The sequence below is a fragment of the Cardiocondyla obscurior genome, linkage group LG08 (assembly GCF_019399895.1).
Source record: "Cardiocondyla obscurior isolate alpha-2009 linkage group LG08, Cobs3.1, whole genome shotgun sequence".
Taxonomy (NCBI): domain Eukaryota; kingdom Metazoa; phylum Arthropoda; class Insecta; order Hymenoptera; family Formicidae; genus Cardiocondyla; species Cardiocondyla obscurior.
This window is the reverse complement of record NC_091871.1, coordinates 5,770,368-5,793,249: the sequence shown is the minus strand read 5'-3', so window position 1 is coordinate 5,793,249 and position 22,882 is coordinate 5,770,368. Positions and strand designations below refer to the sequence as shown.

The 22,882-nt window shown below is 36.1% G+C and overlaps 4 protein-coding genes across 8 annotated transcripts in view; 2 read left to right on the top strand and 2 right to left on the bottom strand.

Moving 5' to 3' along the window:
- The window catches only part of LOC139104779 (neurotrimin), a 35,141-nt gene extending 33,996 nt beyond the window's left edge, over positions 1–1,145 (bottom strand). The window contains exon 1 of the mRNA XM_070660486.1: positions 263–1,145. The gene's annotated coding sequence lies outside the window, so the exon portion shown is untranslated. The remainder of the gene's footprint in view (positions 1–262) is intronic.
- Positions 836–2,175, top strand: Atpsyno (ATP synthase subunit O, mitochondrial). Its single transcript, XM_070660498.1, has 4 exons — positions 836–968; positions 1,165–1,209; positions 1,403–1,513; positions 1,615–2,175. The coding sequence occupies exons 1-4, from the start codon at positions 948–950 to the stop codon at positions 2,059–2,061; spliced, it is 624 nt and encodes a 207-aa protein (XP_070516599.1). The 5' UTR covers positions 836–947; the 3' UTR covers positions 2,062–2,175.
- Positions 2,176–2,238: 63 nt separating this feature from the next.
- LOC139104773 (WD repeat-containing protein CG11141) lies at positions 2,239–7,211 on the bottom strand. The gene is made up of 12 exons (XM_070660473.1): positions 6,627–7,211; positions 6,455–6,542; positions 6,267–6,333; positions 5,937–6,166; positions 5,716–5,871; positions 5,515–5,646; positions 5,267–5,427; positions 5,070–5,205; positions 4,695–4,995; positions 4,447–4,609; positions 3,493–4,373; positions 2,239–3,409 (listed from the first exon to the last, which is right to left on the bottom strand). Exons 4-12 carry the CDS (start codon positions 6,159–6,161, stop codon positions 3,306–3,308), a joined length of 2,259 nt encoding a protein of 752 aa, XP_070516574.1. The 5' UTR covers positions 6,162–6,166; positions 6,267–6,333; positions 6,455–6,542; positions 6,627–7,211; the 3' UTR covers positions 2,239–3,305.
- A 50-nt stretch (positions 7,212–7,261) lies between these two features.
- Positions 7,262–22,708, top strand: Gek (serine/threonine-protein kinase gek). 5 transcript variants are annotated; one of them, XM_070660469.1, is made up of 28 exons: positions 7,263–7,377; positions 7,695–7,899; positions 8,375–8,567; positions 8,705–8,884; positions 9,027–9,298; positions 9,394–9,693; positions 9,785–9,928; positions 10,003–10,128; positions 10,201–10,409; positions 10,650–10,864; positions 10,950–11,953; positions 12,052–12,287; positions 12,403–12,509; positions 13,715–13,912; positions 14,665–14,828; positions 14,923–15,178; positions 15,294–15,580; positions 15,674–15,817; positions 15,996–16,131; positions 16,250–16,491; positions 16,564–16,744; positions 16,843–17,031; positions 17,153–17,338; positions 17,559–17,740; positions 17,859–17,957; positions 18,091–18,214; positions 18,327–18,484; positions 18,678–22,708. In XM_070660469.1, exons 3-28 carry the CDS (start codon positions 8,435–8,437, stop codon positions 18,789–18,791), a joined length of 5,586 nt encoding a protein of 1,861 aa, XP_070516570.1. In that variant the 5' UTR covers positions 7,263–7,377; positions 7,695–7,899; positions 8,375–8,434; the 3' UTR covers positions 18,792–22,708. The 5 variants fall into 5 exon arrangements, with proteins under 5 accessions (XP_070516571.1, XP_070516570.1, XP_070516569.1 ...); XM_070660468.1 differs by having other exon boundaries at positions 7,695–7,977; XM_070660470.1 differs by lacking the exon at positions 7,695–7,899 and having other exon boundaries at positions 7,262–7,377; positions 17,586–17,740.
- The last annotated feature ends 174 nt before the right edge of the window (positions 22,709–22,882 follow it).

Genomic DNA, 22,882 nt, shown 5'->3' with positions numbered 1-22,882 from the left:
TCCACTCCCAAAGTCTCTCAACTTTTTCAACCTCTCGCGTCCCCCTCGGCGTAACATATAATATATATATAATATATATATATATATATCTCGATACGCTCCTCGGGTCCGGGATTAAAGGGACGAGGAATAAACCCTTCGTTCATTTCGCTCGAGACAAGACGCGCGATATCCCCAGATACAACCTCCGAATTTCGGAGCCGCAGAGACACGAGCCGTTGATCCTCGGCAAATTTAAAAAGTTTGAAGAAAGAAGACTTACTTGCTAGGCCACGTCACGTTCTCGACCTCCTTCCCATCCTTCCTTGGCCCTCCGTTTCCTTGAATTTTTCACCTGTCCGCAGCTCCGTTTGATTAACACTCGCGCGCACACGTAATTAGCAACGCGAGTTCACATTCCGAATCCGAGATTCCGGGACGCGCCGCGAATACTGACGCGGCCACCCGACGCGATCGGACTCTTAGCGACATCTCGCGCGCGACTTCGGATCGCGACTCTTGTTCCTCGAATTAAGGTTCTGTTTCACTTCGAACCCAACCATCCCACGATCAGCGACGTTATACGAGCCGATTATCAACGCCGGGCCATTGTATTTATACTCCTCTTGCACGCTGGTAATTAATGAACCGTTTAAACACGATTTCGGATCGCGATGCTCGCGTTTTTCCTACGTATTTACTGCAAAAACGAGAGACCCGTTTCAGCGTAAGACCGTTGTAGCCGAGAGCGCGCCATCACACTAGCGATGGAGACACCACCTAGGAGCCGCGTCGTTACCGAATTCATGTGGTATACAGATTGTGTTACCGATAGCGAAACTTGTTCGTGTAATGTAGAACGTTGAACGTTGGTGGCAGTAGAGTACAAGAGTATTTTTGCATTATATAATGGTGGCTGAGTAAAGATCGTACCTTCGCTCCTTCGATCGCTGTCGAGATCCGTAAAAATGTCTGTTGGTCGAATAATTGTGAGTACATATGAAAATACACGCGTGTTAAAGTATTCTTGAATCCCCGACGATAGGATTATTCACGTCTCACGTTCGAAAGCGTTATCGTAAACATATTACATAAATTAAACGTATTTGTTGCCTGTATAACAATGTGGATATCTTGCCAATGGTATTAATTACTTATTATTAATGTAAATAATTTTTGTTTCAGACGCGTACTTTTTCGACGACTACTGCCGCGCAACAGCTGGTGAAGGTATTCAATAGTTTTTTCTTTTTTTTTTTTCATCTAACAAACGAACTCTGCATGCAGATGATGAGCCTGACTGTAAACTTTTGGATACAGTTACTTTAATGCTTTAATTCCTCTGTGATTTCTTTTTATTATTCTGTAAATAATTGTTTATGTATGTGTATTAATTACCTTTGATTAATTTACATTATTACAGCCACCAATACAAGTCTTTGGATTAGAAGGCAGATATGCTACAGCTCTTTTTTCAGCAGCATCCAAACAGAAAACTTTGGATGCAGTGGAGAAGGATTTAGTTGGTTTTCAGGTATGATTTATAAGAATAAAAAATTATATTTGCTTGTGATATTAATTAGATTTACCATCACATCAATTTCAAATATTAATCTGCAATTATATACAAATCAGGATCAATTAAAGAAAAATGCCACATTGACCGATTTTATAAAGAATCCTTCCATAAAACGAAAAGACAAAGTGGAGGCTTTCAAGGCCATTGGAAGTAAGGGTAACATGAATCCAGCCACAGGAAATCTTCTGACACTGCTTGCAGAAAATGGCCGGTTACCTAAACTCAATGCTATTATTAATTTGTATAAGCTCCTCATGTCAGCTAACAGAGGAGAAGTGGTATGTGAAGTAATTACTGCAAATCCACTTGATGCCGACACAAAAACGAAATTGGAATCAACCCTAAAGCGTTTCTTGAAAAAGGGTCAGACTATTTTACTCACTGCCAAAGTAGATCCTTCCCTCATTGGCGGTATGGTAGTATCAGTAGGTGATAAATACATAGATATGAGTGTTGCTAGTAAAGTTAAAATGTATACTGAGCTCATTGAAGCTGCAGCGTAAAAAAGCATAGTAATGCAAAATAATAAAGTAATGAGTATTGCATACTCACATATTTCGAGTATCCTGTAAATTATGAAACAAACAGAAATAAAAACTATAATCAGTTTACCTAAATTTCCCATAATTTTTTTTTGTTTTATCGATGTGTTAAAACGCGAAAAATAGTATACGTTGATCAACTTTAAAACTAACTTTATTGGATGTAGTTTTTATAAAGGGTTAATAATTTGATAGTTACATAAATGATTATTTATCAACAATTTATATTTAAATTTTTGTGTCTTATAACATTAATGTGTGGCAAAGTGATGTATGTATTTGAGTGGCATAAATTCTCACAAGTTTACAATTTTTTTTTCCTTGCATAAACGTATACAAACTAGAGGCAAATAAGCAATAATACATTATTAATATAAAAAAAGAAACATTTATGTTTAGTGTCTCGAGAATCGCGATTTGCCTTATAAAATCATAATATAAGAATATATTACTAGTGCCGGATTTTTAAACTAAAATGTAGATTTGTATAAAACATTGATCAAATAAAAATTTTAATAATAGTAAAACGTTGAGTGATGATGTACCATTCAAATGGTACACTGTATACTCAATAAGTGTAAAACATGTAAAAATACTATTTAATATATAAAATTTTCCGAAAATTAAATGATTAAAAAGTTTAATAACAAAAATAATGTTATATAAATATTTCTTATAAAATATTAAATTTGTAAAAGATTACGTTCGCTAAACACAAATATATTAACAATTACAACATATTAATATCCTAAAATCAAAATATGCTAATTATTATGCTAACTATTATGCTAAAATTAAAACATTGACTAGTATTATATTTCAATTTTCATAATTATAAAATGTAATTTTACTCCTTAATGAAAATAATCATAATGTGTATATCTCGAGATTTTATTGCATATTATTTTATAAAAATGATTAATTTTTTTATCAGATATATAAATAAAATTAAAAAAAAATTTAAGTTTTTATAATAAAGTAAAAATTAATTTATAATCAAATAATAGAATAAATTAATTATAAAAAAATGCAACACGTTCTACAAAAGAAAACAAATTTACGATGAAAAATTTACTCGTTACTCGACACTCGAACAAGAATTATTAACTTGATAGCCTTCGTAGAGTATAGACGTTTATAACAGCCAAGAATAAAATCATCTTTAAAATACGAAACCACGGTGTGCTGAACTTATTAGAAAGTATTTACCACTTCATTAAGTCATAAACAGATGGTATATCATCTTTGACTAAAACCCAATCTTCTTCTTCTTCAAGAATAGCAGATGTCGCGCTTTCTTTTGCCAAAGCTGCAAGTTTAGGAATATTTTCTAATATTTATTTGATCGTATTATTCAAATATTACGTTTTCGATCATTTGTTAATTACCTACCATTAAATTGATGTTCTAATTCGTCACGATTTGTAGGCGGCTCTTGACGAATATCGATAAAATTATTACAGGCTACTGAAGTATCATCTAGTTCAGTTTGCAAAAGAGCCTTTCTACATTCTTTAAGATCTTCTAACAGCTTCAATTCAGTGCGATAGCTAACATCTTCTTCCCCTGATTCAGTTCCCGTATGATCGCTCTGTTCGATATTTTCATTTTCCTCATTTATAATTTGTTCTTCATCGTTCATCGCGTTGTTAGAGTGTATATTACAATCTATGCACGTTATATTATTTATATGATTTGATACACTCAAGTCATCATTGTCTATTCGACTGCTTGTCATGTATTTCGATAAATCAAAATCCAGAACATCTGCTAACAGTTTCTCTTTATTCTCCACATCCCGTTGAATAGTTTCTAAATCTCGATCTGACTTCAATATAAAATCATCGTCGAAGCTCAATTGCATTAAAGAGGGATAGGTTGTCGTCGTCGTCGTCGTCGTCGTAGTCTTACTAGCGTTCGTGTGATTAGTGCTTAGATTGCCCGATAAATGATCTGTGTTGCCGTCTGGCAATGTAGCACTTTCACTTCCATTCAATGTCTTATTTCGAGATTTTTTTTGTTTTCTTTCAGGCGTAAAAACAACGTCTTCGAATTCTTGCTGACCAATTTTTTTAAATATCTCTCGCCGATCATTATTTTTTACATCTTCCGCGTTTCTTATTCTATTACTGTCATTATATTCCGGTATTCTATTAATATCAGTTATAAGTGGAGTATTTAAATCTATTGGAACTATCGGCGGCACTTCTACAGCTTCTTCTGCGTTTGTAATCGCATCGGCGTCGGTACCAGCCGTGACAATTGGTACGATGCTGAAAATTAATTTGTTATTTTTAATTCAAAAGTATTAAAATTTTAGACTAAATAAAATAATCTTTTACCTACCCTACAGATTGAATAATATTAGTCGGATTGATTTTAGGAAAGGGAATAGCTGGTACTATACTACTTTCCTTTAATTTCGATGTTAGTTCTAGTATACCATTAGCAACAGGTTTACTGTATTCAGCAAATGACAGTAAAGGATCCATGGTTTGTTTTGATTCTTCTGTAAAAAAATAATTTAATGATTATTTTAGTGTGATTATTTTTTATTTAATTGCATCTACTTTGGAAACAGTGATTATGTTTACCTGTAAAAATATCATTTTCTGGATAATAGGCGATTCGTAAAATATTTCTTTCTCCTTCTAATACAAATATTTCGTCTTTAGTGCAAGCCACATCGGTAACGCGCCGTAAATCATTTACGATCGATGTTATTGCAATAGTATTTGGATTTACTACGTAGACTACGTCATCACAGTAGGTTACTAATAAATCGTCACAAAACGGTAATACTATGCCGAATGAAGGTTCGCCACGATTCTTTCTTGACCCTTCGGGTGCAGGATTTAATAGCGCTACTTCTGTATGACCAGATCTAACTGCATCCTTTTTAAAATATTTATGATTTGATAATTTTATTTTTAAAAAATTGTACAAGTGCACATGCATTAGCTTAATACCTTAAATATGAGCGTTTTCAAGACAGTACCAAGCTTATCGGCTTGCCATAAACGTAGTCCTGGTCTACTTGCATAGATTATTGGTTCTTGCACATAATTTTGCCGAGAACCAAATACTGCTCCAAGTTTACCTAATCTAAAGCAGCAACATATTATATTTTTTCAATTTATATTACGATGGATATAAAAATACTAACGTTTTACGTTCTTTTTGACCAACTTGCGTTACTTTCCCATTTTCATTTCTGTTCACTAAAATTGTACGCAATGTCGTTGAAACTAGTAACAAACCGTGTTGATAGCTCAATTGTACCACAGAATATTTCTCGTTCAACAATTTCGACGATTTAGATAAATGCTATTAAAAAAAAAAAATAGAATAAAATATCAAAATATATCGAGAAAAAAATAAAAAAAGCAAAAAAAAAATTTGTTATCTACTTACCATATAAAAATCAATTTCCGTTAAAACTACTAAACCATCTTTATCTCCACTGAATAATTTCATACCGTTTTTTGACCATTCCACTGCTGTAACTTCGGTTTTATGTAAACCACTTATGTTATACCTCTCCACCTTATAAAAAATAACATTCATAGATCTATTATTTTTTTCACGACATGTATATTAATATTTCCAACTTACATGTTTTTTTTGTTTTGGTTTTAAACTCTTTGGCAGCAAATCTGACGGACTTTTGGGAATTTGAAAAACTGTAACAACACCATGTTCATTTCCTGCTGCAACCATATAGTCAACCGTAGAAATTACTTGGACACTCGTGATTTTGGAGTTAGCATTCTGCAAAATTACAAAAGTTATTTTTACTATAATGAACACAATTGGGGCAAACATTTTGCAAGTACCTCACAACGCAATCTTTGCAAATCCTGCTTTTGTCTGTTGTACCAGTAAACAAGCCCTTGATTAGTTCCAATGGCAATAAACTCTGTTAGGGCGTCAATACAAGTAAAGCTGATGTCCTGTGTGAAAATGCCATTTTGTACCTTAGCAGGTATCTGCTGTAAAAGGACGGCAAGCGGTGCCCACTCTCTCAATGGTCCACCATCTTCACACATTGGTGTTGTCATTATTACTACAAGCATATTGCCATTACAATATAATCATTATATTACATTTAATAAATAATTATTCCATTCTATAAACGTAAAAAAAAAAAAAAGAAAGCTACTTACCACCAAAATGTCGACAGGGGGTACTTCGAAAAATGTTTGTAAAAAATTAATGTATCCAGTGCTATAACTGTCCGTGTAAAGAGAAAGTGGCAAATTTTTAATTAACAATTTCCAAGCATATGATAATTAATTGCCACTTCAATGACGATCGCGGAGTTTACTCAACATTGAAGAAAATTAAAAAGTACCTCCACTTCGGTCAGCTGGACGAGAGAAGGCCCAGATCAACCGGTATGTCTCTTCCTTCCTTTTTTTTTCTTTCAAGCGTTACGTTTCCTGCATTCCGATAAACGAATGTCTCGTTACAGTTAACCGTTTATAATTACGTGTGCACAGTAGTGCACGGCACAACATATGTACCTGTATCGATATGCTAAACTGCTAAAGCTAAGTATTAAATACATTCGAACTGTTTCTCTCTCTTTCTCTCTCTAAAATCTTTTATTACGTTGTGTCATTTATGTGGCAATCGCTGCAGTATATCTTGTTATGTTTCCACTGCGCTCGCATCTGCAATCGTTTATATTTTAACGAGTCGATAAACCCACGCGCGATAATACTGCATCGGGAAATACACTTGCTTTGACGTTGACAGTTGACATGGCATGTGATGCAGCGCGCGCGCACTCGTGCCTTTAAAGCTGCGTTCCGAAATATACATAGAACACATTTATACTGACATGTAACGCATTTACACAAATCCTACATATACTAATTTACACCGAAAAAGGTGTAGTTTTTTTATATGTAGTGCATTTCCTGCCAATATATTATTATCTACTGTATAAATTGCGGAATTCGTACGTATTCGAGCGAAACTTGAAAGATCGATCGGCGCGGCCTCGGAGGCTCCGAATCCCAATTGATCAATCTCGATCGCGCCAAGTTGGAGGTCGCGGCAATCGACAACGTCGCCCATCTACATTCCGCCGTCCGCCCGTTTCATGCCGCAAAAGCTGCCATATTTTTTCCGAGGGGGGCCCTGCCAGTAGGGGGTCAATCGAATTGTTGGTGTTCGGAGATGGCCGTGCGATGATGGTTTGCGATGACCAAACGGTGCGCGTGATAAGCGGCTGAGGAAGGCCACCGGGAAGCAGAGGAGCAACGGCAGGTACGCAGGACGCCAGCGGGCACGCGAGCGCGCGGAAACGCTCGCGGCCACGGGGCGAAGCCTTCCGCGCGCCCGAGCGCGCTTCCTGCCTGCGCGCTCGGGGAGGCTCTACGTCACACGCGGTAGGCCCCGACCGCGAACCGCGAGTGGTGCTACGTCGCGGCGAGGTTATAAACCGCGGAATCCGGGACGGCCGACGGCGACGGTGCGCGCGCGCGCGCTCGCGCAACCGCCCGGATTCCGTGTCGGAATTCCGCGACCCGCAAACGCCTATCTCGGCGCGCACTATTTTTACCCCCCCGCGCTTTTTTGTTTAGGCTCCTGCGTTCCTCCTGTTGCGCGTTCTCGCGCGGAGCATCAGCGCGGCTATCTTCGTCGCGGTTACGTAATTTCTCAACGTGAACGGTCGCCGGCGATCCTCGGGCAGAAAGGTGCGCTTGGTCTCGAGTGCGCCTGGCGTATTTGCGTGGTACCCGTGATACGATGACGAGGACGAGGAGACCGATTTTTACTATTCTTCCCGTATGTTCTTTCACATGTTGACGAGTAATATTCTTTTGGGGCTTAGACCGACTCCGGAAATCCAACGTTAAACAGATTGTAAATAATCATTTTTTTAATTTGAATGAAGATGCACTTTTAAAAGGAATTTTGCTTATAGTGCAATTTCTCATTCTATTTTTTTTTTTTTTTTTTTTTTTTAATTCTTAACTTGTTAAATTTTTTACACATTTGCTGTTGCTCTTTTTTTTATTTCGAATAAAAATATAACTACTATATAAAGATAAAAAAATTTATTACTTTACATTTATTACACAGAGGAATACAAAATTCTAGATCTTGTGTTATAATTGGATTGCAGTCTTTTTTTTCACTCCTATTTTCTTACTAAAAGGAAAGAAAAAAAATACTTCGAAACATTTGCAGTGTATTCTATACCTATATAATTATGTTGTTAATATGTAAGAACTTGATGAGATTATTTTTATTGTTACAGAATCACTACAGAAGATTTATTTAAACATAACAATGTGGCATAAGGAGGCAAAGGCGAGTCATGACAATGGAAATGTCAAATATAGATTGTGGTAAAAAGCAACTTTGTCGACAAAACGACATGTCCGACTCGTCGCGGTATCTTTATGGTCATCTCCCTCCTGACATTATGTCGAAAGGACTTCCCAACAATGGTAATGATGTATTAATATCGTTTGATATACAATTGCGAGAAAAATTATCTTATTCGGATATGCTTGTATAATCTACTTTTTATATGCAATTTTTTAATTTATTTATATTTAGTTCGTAAATGTACTGTATTGTTTAGGCATAGGAGGAAAATTACATCAACTCGAAGGACTATTCATTGGCAGTTCGCCCCAAAGTGGACGAACGAGTCATACTGTTTCAATCGAGACACTTATCGATGTTTTGCTCGTCCTCTACGATGAATGCTGCAATTCCTCATTACGTCGTGAAAAGACTGTTTCTGACTTTATTGAGTTCGGTAAATAACGGTTTTTTTTTATTTTATCTCCGTGAGATAAGATTAGAAACGACAATAGACAACAATATAGCTTTATTACTTTTATATTTAAATTTCGAGTGTATTAAATTGTCGCATACATTTTATGTAATTTTCTTAACAGTGAAACCAATAGCTTCGTGCATCAAGAATTTGCAATTGACACGGGATGACTTCGAAATTGTCAAAGTCATCGGCAGAGGTGCTTTCGGGGAAGTATGTGTCGTAAGAATGCGCGGTTCAGACAAGGTATTCGCTATGAAGATTTTGAACAAATGGGAAATGTTGAAACGGGCTGAAACCGCATGCTTTAGAGAGGAAAGGGATGTATTGGTGTACGGTGATCGCAGATGGATCACGAATCTGCATTATGCCTTTCAAGATGACAATAACTTGGTAAGTTTCGCTTTGCATTGTACTTTTTGCAAAAAAAATAATATTGGGGTTAGTCAATCCTAATATTTATTTAATTTTTGCATCCATTTTCGTAGTATCTGGTCATGGATTATTATTGCGGAGGAGATTTATTGACGTTGCTAAGCAAATTTGAAGATCGTCTACCCGAAGATATGGCTCGGTTTTACATAGCGGAGATGGTGCTAGCTATAGGTTCTATACATGACTTGCGCTATGTGCATCGTGACATTAAACCCGACAATGTTTTACTCGACGCGAACGGTCATATCAGATTAGCTGATTTTGGCTCCTGTTTACGACTGTTTGAAGACGGCACTGTGCAAAGTAACGTTGCTGTTGGCACTCCGGATTACATTTCACCAGAGATATTGAGGGTATAATTTTTTTGTCCCATATTGCATTCATTTTTTTTCCTTAGCTTTCAAAATATGCGCGTTATTGTATTCTTATATTATTACTTGTTAGGCGATGGAAGACGGTCAGGGACAGTACGGCCCCGAATGCGACTGGTGGTCTCTTGGAGTATGTATGTACGAGATGCTATATGGCGAAACACCTTTCTACGCGGAATCTCTAGTCGAGACTTATGGAAAAATTATGAATCATAAGGTAATATATTTAGATTTTTACGGGAATTTAAATTTGTGTATTGACGCGATACTTATTAATCTTTTTTTTTATAGAATTGTTTTGATTTCCCTCCTACGGACACCATGTACGATGTTTCCGAAGAAGCCAAAGATCTGATGCGAAAGTTAATTTGCAGTTCTGAATTTAGACTAGGTCAAAACGGAATTGAAGACTTCAAGGTAATTTTTGCTTCAAAAATTTTCGACGACATATTTCACGATTTAATCTACGTTTTATCTTTCGAAATGCAGAAACATCCCTGGTTCGAAGGAGTCGACTGGGATACGCTCAGAGATAGCGATGCGCCATACATTCCTGAAGTTTCATCACCCAGCGACACATCTAACTTTGACGTGGACGATACCGATATTCGTACTTCCGATGCTGTCCCGCCAGCTGCAAACTCTGCTTTTTCTGCGCTTCACTTGCCATTTGTTGGTTTTAGTTTCACACAAGGAAGGTATATCTTTTTCTATTTTTACTGCATGCACAATGCGAATTGTTAGCGCTTTATTATTTGTTTGAGCCTCGCGATATAAAAGATGATAGAAGCAAGTTATATATATATATTATTTAATTAATAATTAAATAATAATAAGTAAAATAAATATGACGAGAAATACACTTGTTTGTATCTAATCGAATCTTTTGTTGTTCTGTAAAAATTTGCGCAATATAATCGATATTTTTTACATTGCAGTTGCATATCAGATTTGGGTTGCATTTCTGCCCAAGTTCAAACAGACAAACGTGTCCAGATACTTGAGGAAGAAAACGCACGATTATTGCAAACAATTGACGATATGAAAAATCAATCGGGCATAGGTCATTCTTCTCCTGGTATTTCCCCAGATTCTAATAATGCGACCAGAAAGCTTCAAGATGAAATAAATACGCTTACGAAACGGAATTGCGGTAAAGTTACAAGTTTTAATTGTTACGATTTATCTATATCTGTTCGTGTATGTTTTATAGCATCAAAATTGCTTTTTCTTTATAGAATTGGAGTCGCAGTTGAAATCTATGGACATCCCACGTGAATTACGAACTTTGGATAATGGTGACGTGACAAAATTCCGAGAACTCGAGAAACTAGTTCGATGTTTGCGTTCGGAGAAGGAAGAAGCTCTCAAAGACAAGTTGGATGCACAGGAAAAACTGAAGCTTCAAGACAAAGAGCTAAAAGACGCACTTACGCAACGTAAGCTTGCGATGGCGGAATATACGGAAGTGTCAGACAAATTATCTGAATTGCGGCAGCAAAAGCAAAAACTATCGAGACAAGTTCGAGATAAGGAAGAAGAGTTGGAAGTCGCGATGCAGAAGGTCGATACTTTACGTCACGATATACGAAAAGCTGAAAAGTTGCGCAGAGAGCTGGAGAATAGAATTGACGAAGCGATGGCGGAGACCAGTAAAGAAAGAAAATTGAGAGAGCGCAGTGAAGAATATTGCAAACAAATGCAGGAAGAGACGGAGAAGATCAGACAACGTTCTCTCGGTAACGACGCTAGCGCGAATCACGCACTAGCAACTCAAGAGATTAACAGGCTAAAAGCAGAAGTTGAAAAGCTTGAAGTACAGTATAACGAAAATTTGACTCAGCAACAGGGCAGGTTTAATCTTGAGATTCGAAGTCTGCAAGAACAATTGCATGAAGCGGAAACCAGAAGAGAGCTATTAGAGAGAGAGGTTCAACTCACCAAAGAAAAATTAGATGCTGCGAGATTGGAAAATATCACCGACAGCGAGGAAACTATAAGCGAGTTGAATAGACGTCACGAAAGAGAAAAAATTATGCTGGTTGAAGAAAACAAGAAGCTTGTACTGGAACTCGGTGCTCTTACCGATAGTGTAAATAGATTACAAGGCGAAAGGAGACAATTAGAAGATGAATATGAGGAGTTGAGAAATAAGAAAGAAGCGATTGCACAGTGGGAGGCTCAGATTACTGAAATTATACAATGGGTATCGGATGAAAAAGATGCTCGTGGATATTTGCAGGTACGTTTCAGTTTTGGAAATCTTGATTTTATTAAAAAAAAAAAAATTTTTATGGAAATATATTCGCAAAGAAGAGAATTTACTTATTTCAATTTTAGGCGTTGGCTACGAAAATGACGGAAGAATTAGAATTCTTAAAACATTCTGGTGGAGTTAGCGGCGTTGGAAGCGGAACCACGATGGCAGATAAAAATTGGCGAAACCGTCGGTCGCAAAAGCTCGATAAGATGGAACTTTTGAATTTGCAAAGTTCCTTACAAAGTGAAATACAAGCGAAACAGGCAATTTCAGAAGAACTCACTAAAACTCGTTCGGATTTGATAGCTGCGCAAAAGTAATTTTTGTTAATAAAAAAAAATTTTTAATTCTGAAAAAAATTATAAATAAGACACATTAACAAATCGATTATGTTTGTCTTGTTTTATAAATTTAATTTTTTTTTTTTATAGGGAATTGAGAGATTTCAAGCAGAGATTGGATACTATGTCGCACGAGTTGAAGCGAAAAGACATGCAAGTAAAAGAACTGCAAGCGCGTCTCGATACCGGGGATGGCTGTAAGTACACTTTAATTGACAATGTGAAAAGCACAGATGAAAAATGCACAAAAGTTCGTTTGTTATATCGCTATGGAAATATTGCGTCTACATTTGTTCTGCAAGTTGCAGCTATACATGTTGCATACATATTTGGTAGATGTGTTGATCTCTCTACAAGCACTGAACCTGTTTTAAATTCTAGTCTTACACTAAAGAAATTACTGGTGCACGCGCGCGCGATACATACGAATATTTTATTGGGATTATTCTAATCTTATTAAAATTTTTTTACATTTAATTTATGCACTTTCGACAGCTTTTGCATGCGTATATTCGAATCAATGTAGTTTTGTGACAATATTATGTAATGATAATTTTTTTTTTTTTTTATACAATATTTTGTTATGATATTATGTTACGATTGCATTTATACTGTTTGGTCAAATATTTTTTAATTGCGAATGAAGAATGAAGAATCGTTAAACGTATGTTGGAAAATAATTCTCAAGCAACGATCAAGATAAAAATAATGTGTCGCAAAGTCGGACGCAATAATCTTTTATTAGTATTTTATACGGTCTAGTTGGAATAAAGCGATGGAGGCACTATGAAATTTTTATACAGATAATTACGAAGAAACGATAAATCAATAATGTCGTCTCTCCACTTTTATTTCTTTATTTGCAAGATTCAATATTATATTCTGATTGCAATATTTTATTATCATTACGTGCATAAATGTACTCTTGTTTAAACTCGAGCTACGTTTGCCAATATTTCTCTTTTGATAGTGAATATAAAATTAAAAATTATCGTTTTAATTAAAAATGACCGTTTCTTTGACAAAATATACTTTGTGCGACATATACTTCAACAGTTTCTTCTAAATGCTAGAAAAGAGAGAGGCGACTGTTATTTACGTGCGATAATTTATCAATGTATACAATATGTTATTTGAATCTGCACTGGGGAAAATCTTTTTTCTTTTCTTTTCTTTTTTTTTAGAAAACTTAAAGAAATTTTATATTGTTCACTAAATTTGTTTTGTGTCAATACGCAATTATAGAGATCGTTATTACTGGGATCTATGTAGCATGGTAACTCGATTCTCCAGTACGGTGTGCGATTCTGATTTTCTAGACTACAAAGTGCCTCTGTTTATTGGCGTAACGAGCTGCGTGTGGGGCCTCTTGTTGCTCATCTTCAAACTATATTTGTGACAGCTGTCTCATCCAGCGAAGCAACAAGCAAATCTCCAAACGTCGTTAGCACCAAACCCCAACGTATCATCGTACATCAGCCGTCGTCACCCCTACCAGTAATGCGCGCCCCCCGCATCACGACTTGTCGCTTATTAACTAGATTCGTTCCAGTCAACACGTTCATCAGTCAGAATGCCGTTGCCATCGTATCGCCGCCCGGTAAATGATGTGGCAGCAAAAAAGCGACTTTGGATTGGATATTTTATTGCCTAATTACATCGTGCAGCGCTACGGTTTACTTCCCCTTTTCATTATTCTATCTCCCACATAGTGGCTTCTCGGAACAATTCTATAGAACGTATTCTATAGAAGTAAAACATAGCGCTGCATTGCCTTTGAAGCTTGTAATAAGCAAGCGTTGATGTGTGACGTCCGATACTACCTTAGTTGCAATATCATTAATGAATTTTTTAAATGTTTTTTTTTCTGACGGTACAATCTTTAATAATCTATTCAATCAATTGGATTTAATTCTATTTTTGGCCAGTGGATTAACAGATATGCGCGTTGTGTGAACTGTTTTGTTTTCTGTGTCAGTAAAAACTAATTGTAACATTTTTTTTTATTTTTTCTAGCGCAATTCCATCTTACAAGCTGTATTTGTCATGAAAGAATGTACAAAGTATTGTTTTTAGTATTTTTTTTACATGTAATTTTGACGCAAAAACATTAGGAACTCTCGCACGTGGTGCTTTTTTTTTTACTTTTTTTTATTAATCGGAAAGCATGTGTATTTTATAAATGTATAATGCGTGCTAAAAAATTTACTGTATTTTCAGATAAGATATTAGATGTTGCTGAAATCTTAGCGCTAGGATGGTGTTATTTTTCCCATGTTCGCAAATATTTTACACACCTCACCGCTTTTCTTTACCACTAACCAGGTTTTTATTCGATCTTTCTCTTGTTAGTTTTAGAACGTCCCACATCGCAGATGTCATATCTCGAGCACTTCCTTAAAGAAACGACTGGTAGCACGCGTCACGGAAGCGTCGACAGTGTAGAAGGTGACATCGAAGACAATCGTGCACCTAGTATTACGAGCAGCAAAAGTAATCTGTCTGAACTTAGTATTGTAAGTATTTTAATTTATTCTTAATTTATTTTATATACACATATACTTTTTTAAATCCTATCTAAAAAAAAAAAATTTTTTGTTTTTTTTTCAGGATCCAACTTCTCCATTATCCCACGAACTTCTGAACAAATCATCGTCTACTCATGGTCAAGCTAATTTGCAACCAAAGCCTAAATCACACCAGTTTCTTGTACGGACGTTTTCCGCGCCTACGAAGTGTAATCACTGCACGTCTCTGATGGTCGGTTTAACGAGGCAAGGAGTCGTGTGCGAAGTGTGCGGCTTCGCCTGCCATATGCCTTGTTGTGACAAAGTACCTCCAATGTGTCCTGTGCCTCATGATCAAAGTAATTTAAATATAAAATAATTTTTTATTTTATTCGTAGATTTAATATCTATATATTATATTTATAACTTATATAATATAACATTCCCAATTTCAACTATTGCGTCTTGTTTCAGCAAAACGACCACTGGGGATTGATCCTACACGTGGGATAGGTACTGCGTATGAAGGATATGTTAAAGTGCCAAAAATGGGTGGTGTCAAGAAGGGTTGGGTGCGTCAATTCGTCGTAGTTTGCGACTTCAAGTTATTTCTGTACGATATTTCACCGGACCGCAATGCTCTGCCGTCTGTGTACGTTTCACAAGTTCTGGATATGCGAGATGAAGAATTTAGCGTCAGCTCCGTTCGCGATTCTGACGTGATACACGCCACAAAGAAGGACATTCCGTGTATATTTAGGGTAATGTTTTGATATTAAGTTTTAATTATTCGTTTATAATACATTTCTTTTTCATATTTTGCTTAAAAATAGTTGGTTTTCTTTCTTATTTAGATAACTACGTCATTATTGGAACCTCCTGGATTGAGAAATCACACGTTAATGTTGGCGGATACGGAGAGCGAAAAAACAAAATGGGTGGTAGCCTTAAGTGAGCTTCATAGGATTTTAAAGAGAAACAATCTTCCAAATACAACGGTACGTAATTAGTAATTAAAAAAAAATTATATATTTTTTTATTTTATTCTTTTTTTAATAATTTTTTTTTAATAATTTTAATTTTTATAAAAAGCAAAAGTTTATAAATATGTTCTTATTATGAATGTAAACTTTAATATGCTTTTAAGCTAATGCTTAATATATTGTTTTGTTACAGATTTTTAGAGCGAAGGAACTATTGGACAATACCTTGGCATTCATTAAAAATGTTATGTCAGGAGCGGTTATTGATCCGGATCGTCTAGTCATTGGTACAGAGGAAGGCCTCTTTTGCTTAGATTTAGATCGTAGTGGTGAGTTATCGAACTATAATAATTTTTAAACACGATAGAACCGTCAGTAAATTAACAAATATATACGTAAGATTGTACAGGTGATCACACATACTGAAATAAATTAAAAAATTTCCAGAAATTGCAAGAGTCGGAGAAGGAAAGAAAATATATCTTCTTGAATACGTTACTGAGGAGCAATTAATTGTGGTATTGAGCGGAAAACAACGTCATGTACGGCTGGTTCCAGTACGTGCCTTGGATGGAGACGAAGTTGAGTGGATTAAAGTAGCGGAGACTAAGGGATGTATTACGCTAACGACTGGTGTAGTGCGTCGTAATCCGCTTAATTATTGCTTATGCGTTGCAATAAAGAAACAGGTAAGAGCACGTAATTAGTATACGTTATACATAATACGTAACATACGTATTTTAACGCATATATTTTTATAGAATGCATCGCAGATTATCATCTACGAAATAACACGTACGAAAACGAGGCATAAACGTATACGTGAATTGATGTTACCATGTCACGCGCAAACCTTACAAGTTCTCTCCGAGGGACGCTTGTGCGTCGGTTATCCGTCTGGTTTTACGATTTACAGCATTTTAGGAGATCATCATCCTATTTGTAAGTATGACATATGTCATAATATGTTCTCGATATTATTGTTTAGTCGTATTGCAATTAGCATTTTCTTTATCGAAACTTTTTCATGCTCGTTGCAGCTTTGGTCCATGCTGAGAATACACTTTTGGGTTTCCTCACCTATAGTGCAGTGGACGCTTTACGTTGCATCGAGCTAGCACGCGGTGAATTCTTATTAGTCTTCCATACGTTAGCAGTGTATGTTGATAGTCAGGGAAGAAAGAGTCGAGATCGAGAGATAATGTATCCCGCAGTTCCTACAGCAGTTAGTAAGTATTGCCACTGCAACTTTTATTTGATTATGTTACTCTTGTAACAATCAGATCGCATTAGTTTTAAAATCTCTTGTGTCGTTTATTCTATTTATGAAACATTTGTTTCAAATTTCAGGCTATTGCGAGGGATATCTTTTAGTGTATAGCGAAACTCATATCGACGTGTTTGACTGCACATCCGGAGATTGGTTACAAACGTTGAACGTGAAACGTGCCCGACCGTTGAATATTTCGGGTTCTCTTACGTCCTGCGTGATAAATGACATGCCGTATGTTATTTATCTTGGCAATCTACACCAGCGTAAGTATATTTTGCAATTAATAATAATTCTAAAGCGGTGCGTAGCGTAATAAGACCTAATTTAACCTGCTTATCGTAACGCTGTTTCAAAAATTCACATGCAAGTGCAATTAATGTGATTTTTTTTCAATAAAGTACAAATTAATACTTAACTTGAGAGCAAATTTTGTGTTGTATAATAAGTTATCGTTTGAAAACGTTCAATATTATGCTACTTTAGGAGAACTGTTAAATCTGATACCGCTAGATGCGAGCGGTAGACAAATGACAAGGCCACGACGAAGATTTTCACTACGAGAGGGCAACAGAGCCGCACGTCCTACAGACAGACGTTCAAAAATGATTTCTGCACCGACAAATTTCAATCACATTAGTCACATGGGTCCAGGAAATGGGATACAGGTATGTAAAAAATATAACGAATTAAAGAAGACTAAATTTTAGTTTTTATTTCTAGTATTTTGTATAATAGTTACACTCGCGCAGTCATATTTTAATCGTTTCTCTTCTAATCATATAGATACAGCGTTTATTAGATTTGCCCACGACGTTGGAGACTGCTGATCAGCAGCATACGAGCCATCATAGTAGTTCTCATCTTCATAGTAGCCAACAAAGAGTGAGTAACGTAAATCATTAATTTTTTAATGGATGAATAAATTTGAACAATTTTCTTACAAGTCCAGTTTTACTGAGTCAAAGAAATATGTTTCTTTAATTTATTAATTTTATTATTAATTTTTTTTTTATAGCTATACGACTCTACTCTTCAAACACCGAACAAGCCAGCACCACTGCCTCCTAGGCATCCCCCTTCCGACGCACGTCGTCTAAGTTCACATATGTCGAGAAACTCCGGATATTCACCGCACAACGGTAAATCAGTGCAATCAATTAGCGTAATGCGATCGTAAGGCGTATATGACACGTTTACAAATTCAGTTTCTTTTTTTTTTTTTTTACGTTTTTCTAATAAATAAAATTGTAGGTTCGACAACAGCACGAAGAGGTCCTGCGCCACCACGGCCAACTGCCACGCCTCCTTCTTTACCACGTACTCCTGTGGACCAAATCGATTCCGAATCGGTACATTTGCGTTCACATACCCCGCTCTCTCTTGGCAGTATCGCCTCTTTACATAACAAGGTAATTTATTGATTTTACTATAACTATATACTGTCATAAACTTGTGATTAATTATTACTGCAATATAAAGAGTCAACTTTATTGGGTATTGAATTTATTCGTATGTTTGTATAACTGTTAAAAATAGGTGGCATATTTTTTAATTATTAAACGTGCATATAATTCCAAAAAAAAAATTTTTTTTTCTTATTAGGAGCATCCATCTGGTGGTAGTCCTAGACATTCGATAGCTTCGAACAATAGCTCAAATCCATCAACGCCACCGAGTCCCGCCCACGATCATGGATCGTCATCATACGATTCATAAATTTATTTAATATTTACGAAGGTTTAAGTAAACGGTATGTATCTAGTACGTATTTAAGAGAATCAATGAATTCGATATATACATACGCATATATATATCTATACGCGTCCTTATATGTGTGTATATATATACATATATGTTTTATGTATATATTTATATATATAAAACATATATGTATATGTATATATATGTTAAGCTCTTATATTTTTACTATACATTTTCATTCTCTATTTTTTCCTCGACATCGTCGAAAACGCAGATTTTAATTAATTGCCGTTGACTACGTTAACTTATTGGTCAAAAATCCAAACTTATTAGCTTAAAATCTTCGTTGTTTGACAAATCGAAATTTAATTTCAGACTCGAGCCTAACATATATAGTCATATATTTGTAATGTACTTCACAAGCAAACATTACTCGTGTTTAATCCTTAAAATGGAAAATTATTTGCGGTATTGCCTTACCGTCGTGCAATATAATTATGCATATTTAACGTTATATGAGTCAAAACGATATCGTAATCGTACGCTTTGACGATTCTGTAATACACCGACGCGCTGCGCGAATAATGCGTGTGTATATGCACACGAGCGCACAAGCGTGAACATAAATTGCGGCGAATCTTTTTCGCAAATGCATCGACGCATTTCTATAATTTTCTAATTTTCAAGAGTTTATATGTAATAATTTATGACCACACTTAACGAAGACGATTTATTATTATTTTATTATTATATAACGGTAAATTATTGTAAATATTTCATACTTAACGAGAGGAACGACGTGTCGTTAAGCTCGCTTTGCGATGCCATATCCATTTCTTTTTCTCCTCGGTTAGTTGTCGGCTTTTTTCGAGCGAGAATAATTTTGTACAAGAAAATTGGAATCTCAGTCAAATTAACTAGCAATAAAATTTTAAACTATTTAATGTATCGTACGTATATTCGACTTTAGACGAGAGCAGTAGCTGCGAACGTATAAGTATACTTAACTATCGTTACACCGGGAATAACTGCGCGATTTTTACAACGCAGCGTCTCATTTTGTAGAAATCATGATGAACGAAATTTCACGAAGCGTTACGAGTCGAATCTCCGTCGATTTTTTCTTTCATCGCGCGGATGATAGCTCTCTCTTTCTTTCCTTTTCTCATATCTTTTTCTTGCCGGTGCAATCGTAATATTTTATCATTGATAAGCGAAGTCGGGATAAGTATCTATAGCCAATTATTCGTAGTCCATTTTTAATTCAGGATCGTCGGAAGTAACATCTTAAAACGCTAATAACGATTGCACCAAAATCAAACGAAATTGCAAGTACTTAAGACGATTTTAAATATAAAAACGGATTATGAATATCAGTATGTATCACCTTTATGATAAATCGCGCTCCGCGCGATTATTCCCGGTCTAGCGAGACGACGAATTAGATGGAGCGCGGAGTCGATTCAATGCCTTACGACTAAACGTTTTCTATCGCGTCACGACGCGCCAATCTGCATGGTATTATTCGATTGTGTGAATAGTAGAGTGACCGAGCTCCTGCTGATAATAAGTAGCTGTTAAGAGAAGAACTCACCTGCGTGCGCCGCAGGCGTACGCCTCGTGTGTATATCGAGTGTGTACCCTAACTGGTTAATTAAACTGAACGAGAGAGCACCGTCTTAATCGTGGGAATAATTATCACTGATTAATCGGATCTTAGCGCGGATTATTTGGAGGCGCTAGTTTGACGTAGAAGAATAAAAACCCGTACTACAACTCGTGGCAATTACTAGACGTATGGATTACATAAATACATTTAAGTGCAATGTATCGAAATTAAGAATAACGCTGATACAAACTAGGCGGCGAAGAAATATCGTCACCGAGCCGGATCGTTCGATGAATAGTTTTTTCCCCTTTTGTAAATTAGTGTATGCGAATTAGGTTTTACACAGTGTACATTATTACGAGACTGCTGCGACGCGCTTTCGTTACTTTTGTACGTACGAGTGGGCGATGTGCCAGTATGCGAGGCGTATTTACGACCAAGTAAAGCTAATTTATTTCAAGCGAGAAGCGTACCTCTGGTCCTCGAGTCAACAATTTACAGTTTTACATCGATTGCTACTGGTTCTATCGTTAACGACTGTAGCAACGTTTTGTAGTTATTGAAGACGCGGTGGAGTGAGTTAAATTAAATTATCGAAACTCATTATTTCTAAACGCGCTTTGTAACAGGATTGTGTATGTGCACACAATTGAAATACAAGAAAGAGGGTGTTGCAATTACAGCGGTACATTTACTGAAAGAGGAGAGAAGAAAAAATAGCTGCGGAAAAAAAAAAGAGTCGCAACAGTTTGTACACGTAAGGGTAGAGATGGCGTTTGCTACGGCGATTGCAGCTAGCGTACGTGACTCTAGTGTGGTGTACGTCGAGTCTCGCACGAAGCACGCAGTATGGGATATGTGTGCCACGGAGGATTGAGGGAGAACGTGCCTTACTACTACTTTCTCCGTCCTCGGCGGCCGAGGGAGGGAATCGAGAAAAGGGAAGTCACGTATGCTTAGCCCACCGTCGCCGCAGCGAATGCCATATCCGCCTTTCATTGTACGAGAGGACAACCGTCTCAGGATTCTATGCCAGTAGTTTTAGTGCGGTGTAACGTAACCTAACGTACTTCGAGAACATCCTTCATGTATCTGCTTCCTAAACACGCATTGCAAACGCAAAGTTACTACGATAAGCTCAACAGCCTTATTCTCAACAGACAGAAGAAAATTCTGCTACGGCAGACGCAGTCAATGAAAGAGATCGTATTGTTATCGCAAATAACGCCGGTTTTTCCGAAATAAAAGCAAGACGAAAAGTTTGCTTCGTGAACTTGAAAGAAATATGTACGAAATACGGGACGTCGCGCTGTACTTATCGAGATAATAAATCGAATGATCCGCCTATTCTTCCGTTATTATTACTTAAGGGTTTTAAGACGTGAGATATCGACCGTTCGTATATTTCGGTTACGCCGCAGTTCGCTTTCGGCCAGGATTTTTTGACGATTGATGCATTACACGGATTAAAGGAATTGTCATTCCTGTATATAGCACTGATTTTCACGATTTTTGTAAATATCTTCAATTCCGGTCTACTTCTCGGATCTATTTAAGATATATATATATAATATATATTATATATATTATATATTCCCAGTGACCGATTAATTTGTGAGCCTATATCGTTATTTATATCATGTTCTCCGTGGGGCTACTAAAAACTTTATCCGGTTTATTTTATATGTAAAAATGCGGGTATCGTTAGATGCGTGTATCGTTTTCATTTAATCCGAGATACGGCATTCTGCACGCGACAACAATTTATGTATCCGTTGTTCTTCAGCTTTTCAACGCGGAAAATTTTATGATAAAATTAATAATTGGATTATAAAGGGTCGAAGAAACTCCGTTAAATTGTTAATCTCTATAACGGTAAGAATAATTATCATTTTTGAAAATGATTAAATGACAAGTTAAATGACAAGGACTCTCCTCCATCCCTCTCGCGCATACACACAACACACGTTATTTATTAACAATATACGCGTACCGTTAGCAATATTTATTAAAGACGTATAGCGAAATATTATTTGCGCTTTGGATAAAAGTTGTACTTTATTGTAAATTATCGCGTGTGAGCTACTATTAGAAGGAAGAGACCAAACTTTATGTATCTAGTATCTCGCTATATATAAGGCGTCGAAACGCCTGTTTCTGTAGATTTTGTAGTATTTATATCGCTTGTCATATTCTTTCTCGCGTGTGAGACTACCGAAAGGGTAGCAAGACGTGTACAATATATTTTTTATTTTGTCCATTTGAAAGCGATCTAATTTTCCTGTGTAGAATAGCGATATTAATAAAAGTAAAGGAGAGCCCATGCCTTTTGTAATTAATCATTTTACTTTGGTTATCAATATTTAATTTTTTATAATCTTATATTCTGAAATAACTTCCTTCTTTAATAATGATTTAAAAAAATTATTTTTATCCTGAAATTGATTTTTATTATACGACTTAATTCATACGTAATTGGAAAGGAAATTATAAATAA

Coding starts and splice junctions, on each gene's coding strand:
- Atpsyno (XM_070660498.1), top strand. CDS start 948: ATGTCTGTTGGTCGAATAATT. Junction 1,210..1,402: donor CCGCGCAACAGCTGGTGAAG/GTATTCAATAGT, acceptor ACATTATTACAG/CCACCAATACAAGTCTTTGG. Junction 1,514..1,614: donor AGGATTTAGTTGGTTTTCAG/GTATGATTTATA, acceptor TATACAAATCAG/GATCAATTAAAGAAAAATGC.
- LOC139104773 (XM_070660473.1), bottom strand. CDS start 6,161: ATGACAACACCAATGTGTGAAGATGGTGGACCATTGAGAGAGTGGGCA. Junction 5,428..5,514: donor CGGAAATTGATTTTTATATG/GTAAGTAGATAA, acceptor TTTTTTTAATAG/CATTTATCTAAATCGTCGAA. Junction 3,410..3,492: donor ATTAGAACATCAATTTAATG/GTAGGTAATTAA, acceptor CTAAACTTGCAG/CTTTGGCAAAAGAAAGCGCG.
- Gek (XM_070660466.1), top strand. CDS start 8,435: ATGACAATGGAAATGTCAAATATAGATTGTGGTAAAAAGCAACTTTGT. Junction 9,694..9,784: donor TTTCACCAGAGATATTGAGG/GTATAATTTTTT, acceptor ATTACTTGTTAG/GCGATGGAAGACGGTCAGGG. Junction 17,032..17,152: donor CGCAGTTCCTACAGCAGTTA/GTAAGTATTGCC, acceptor TTCAAATTTCAG/GCTATTGCGAGGGATATCTT.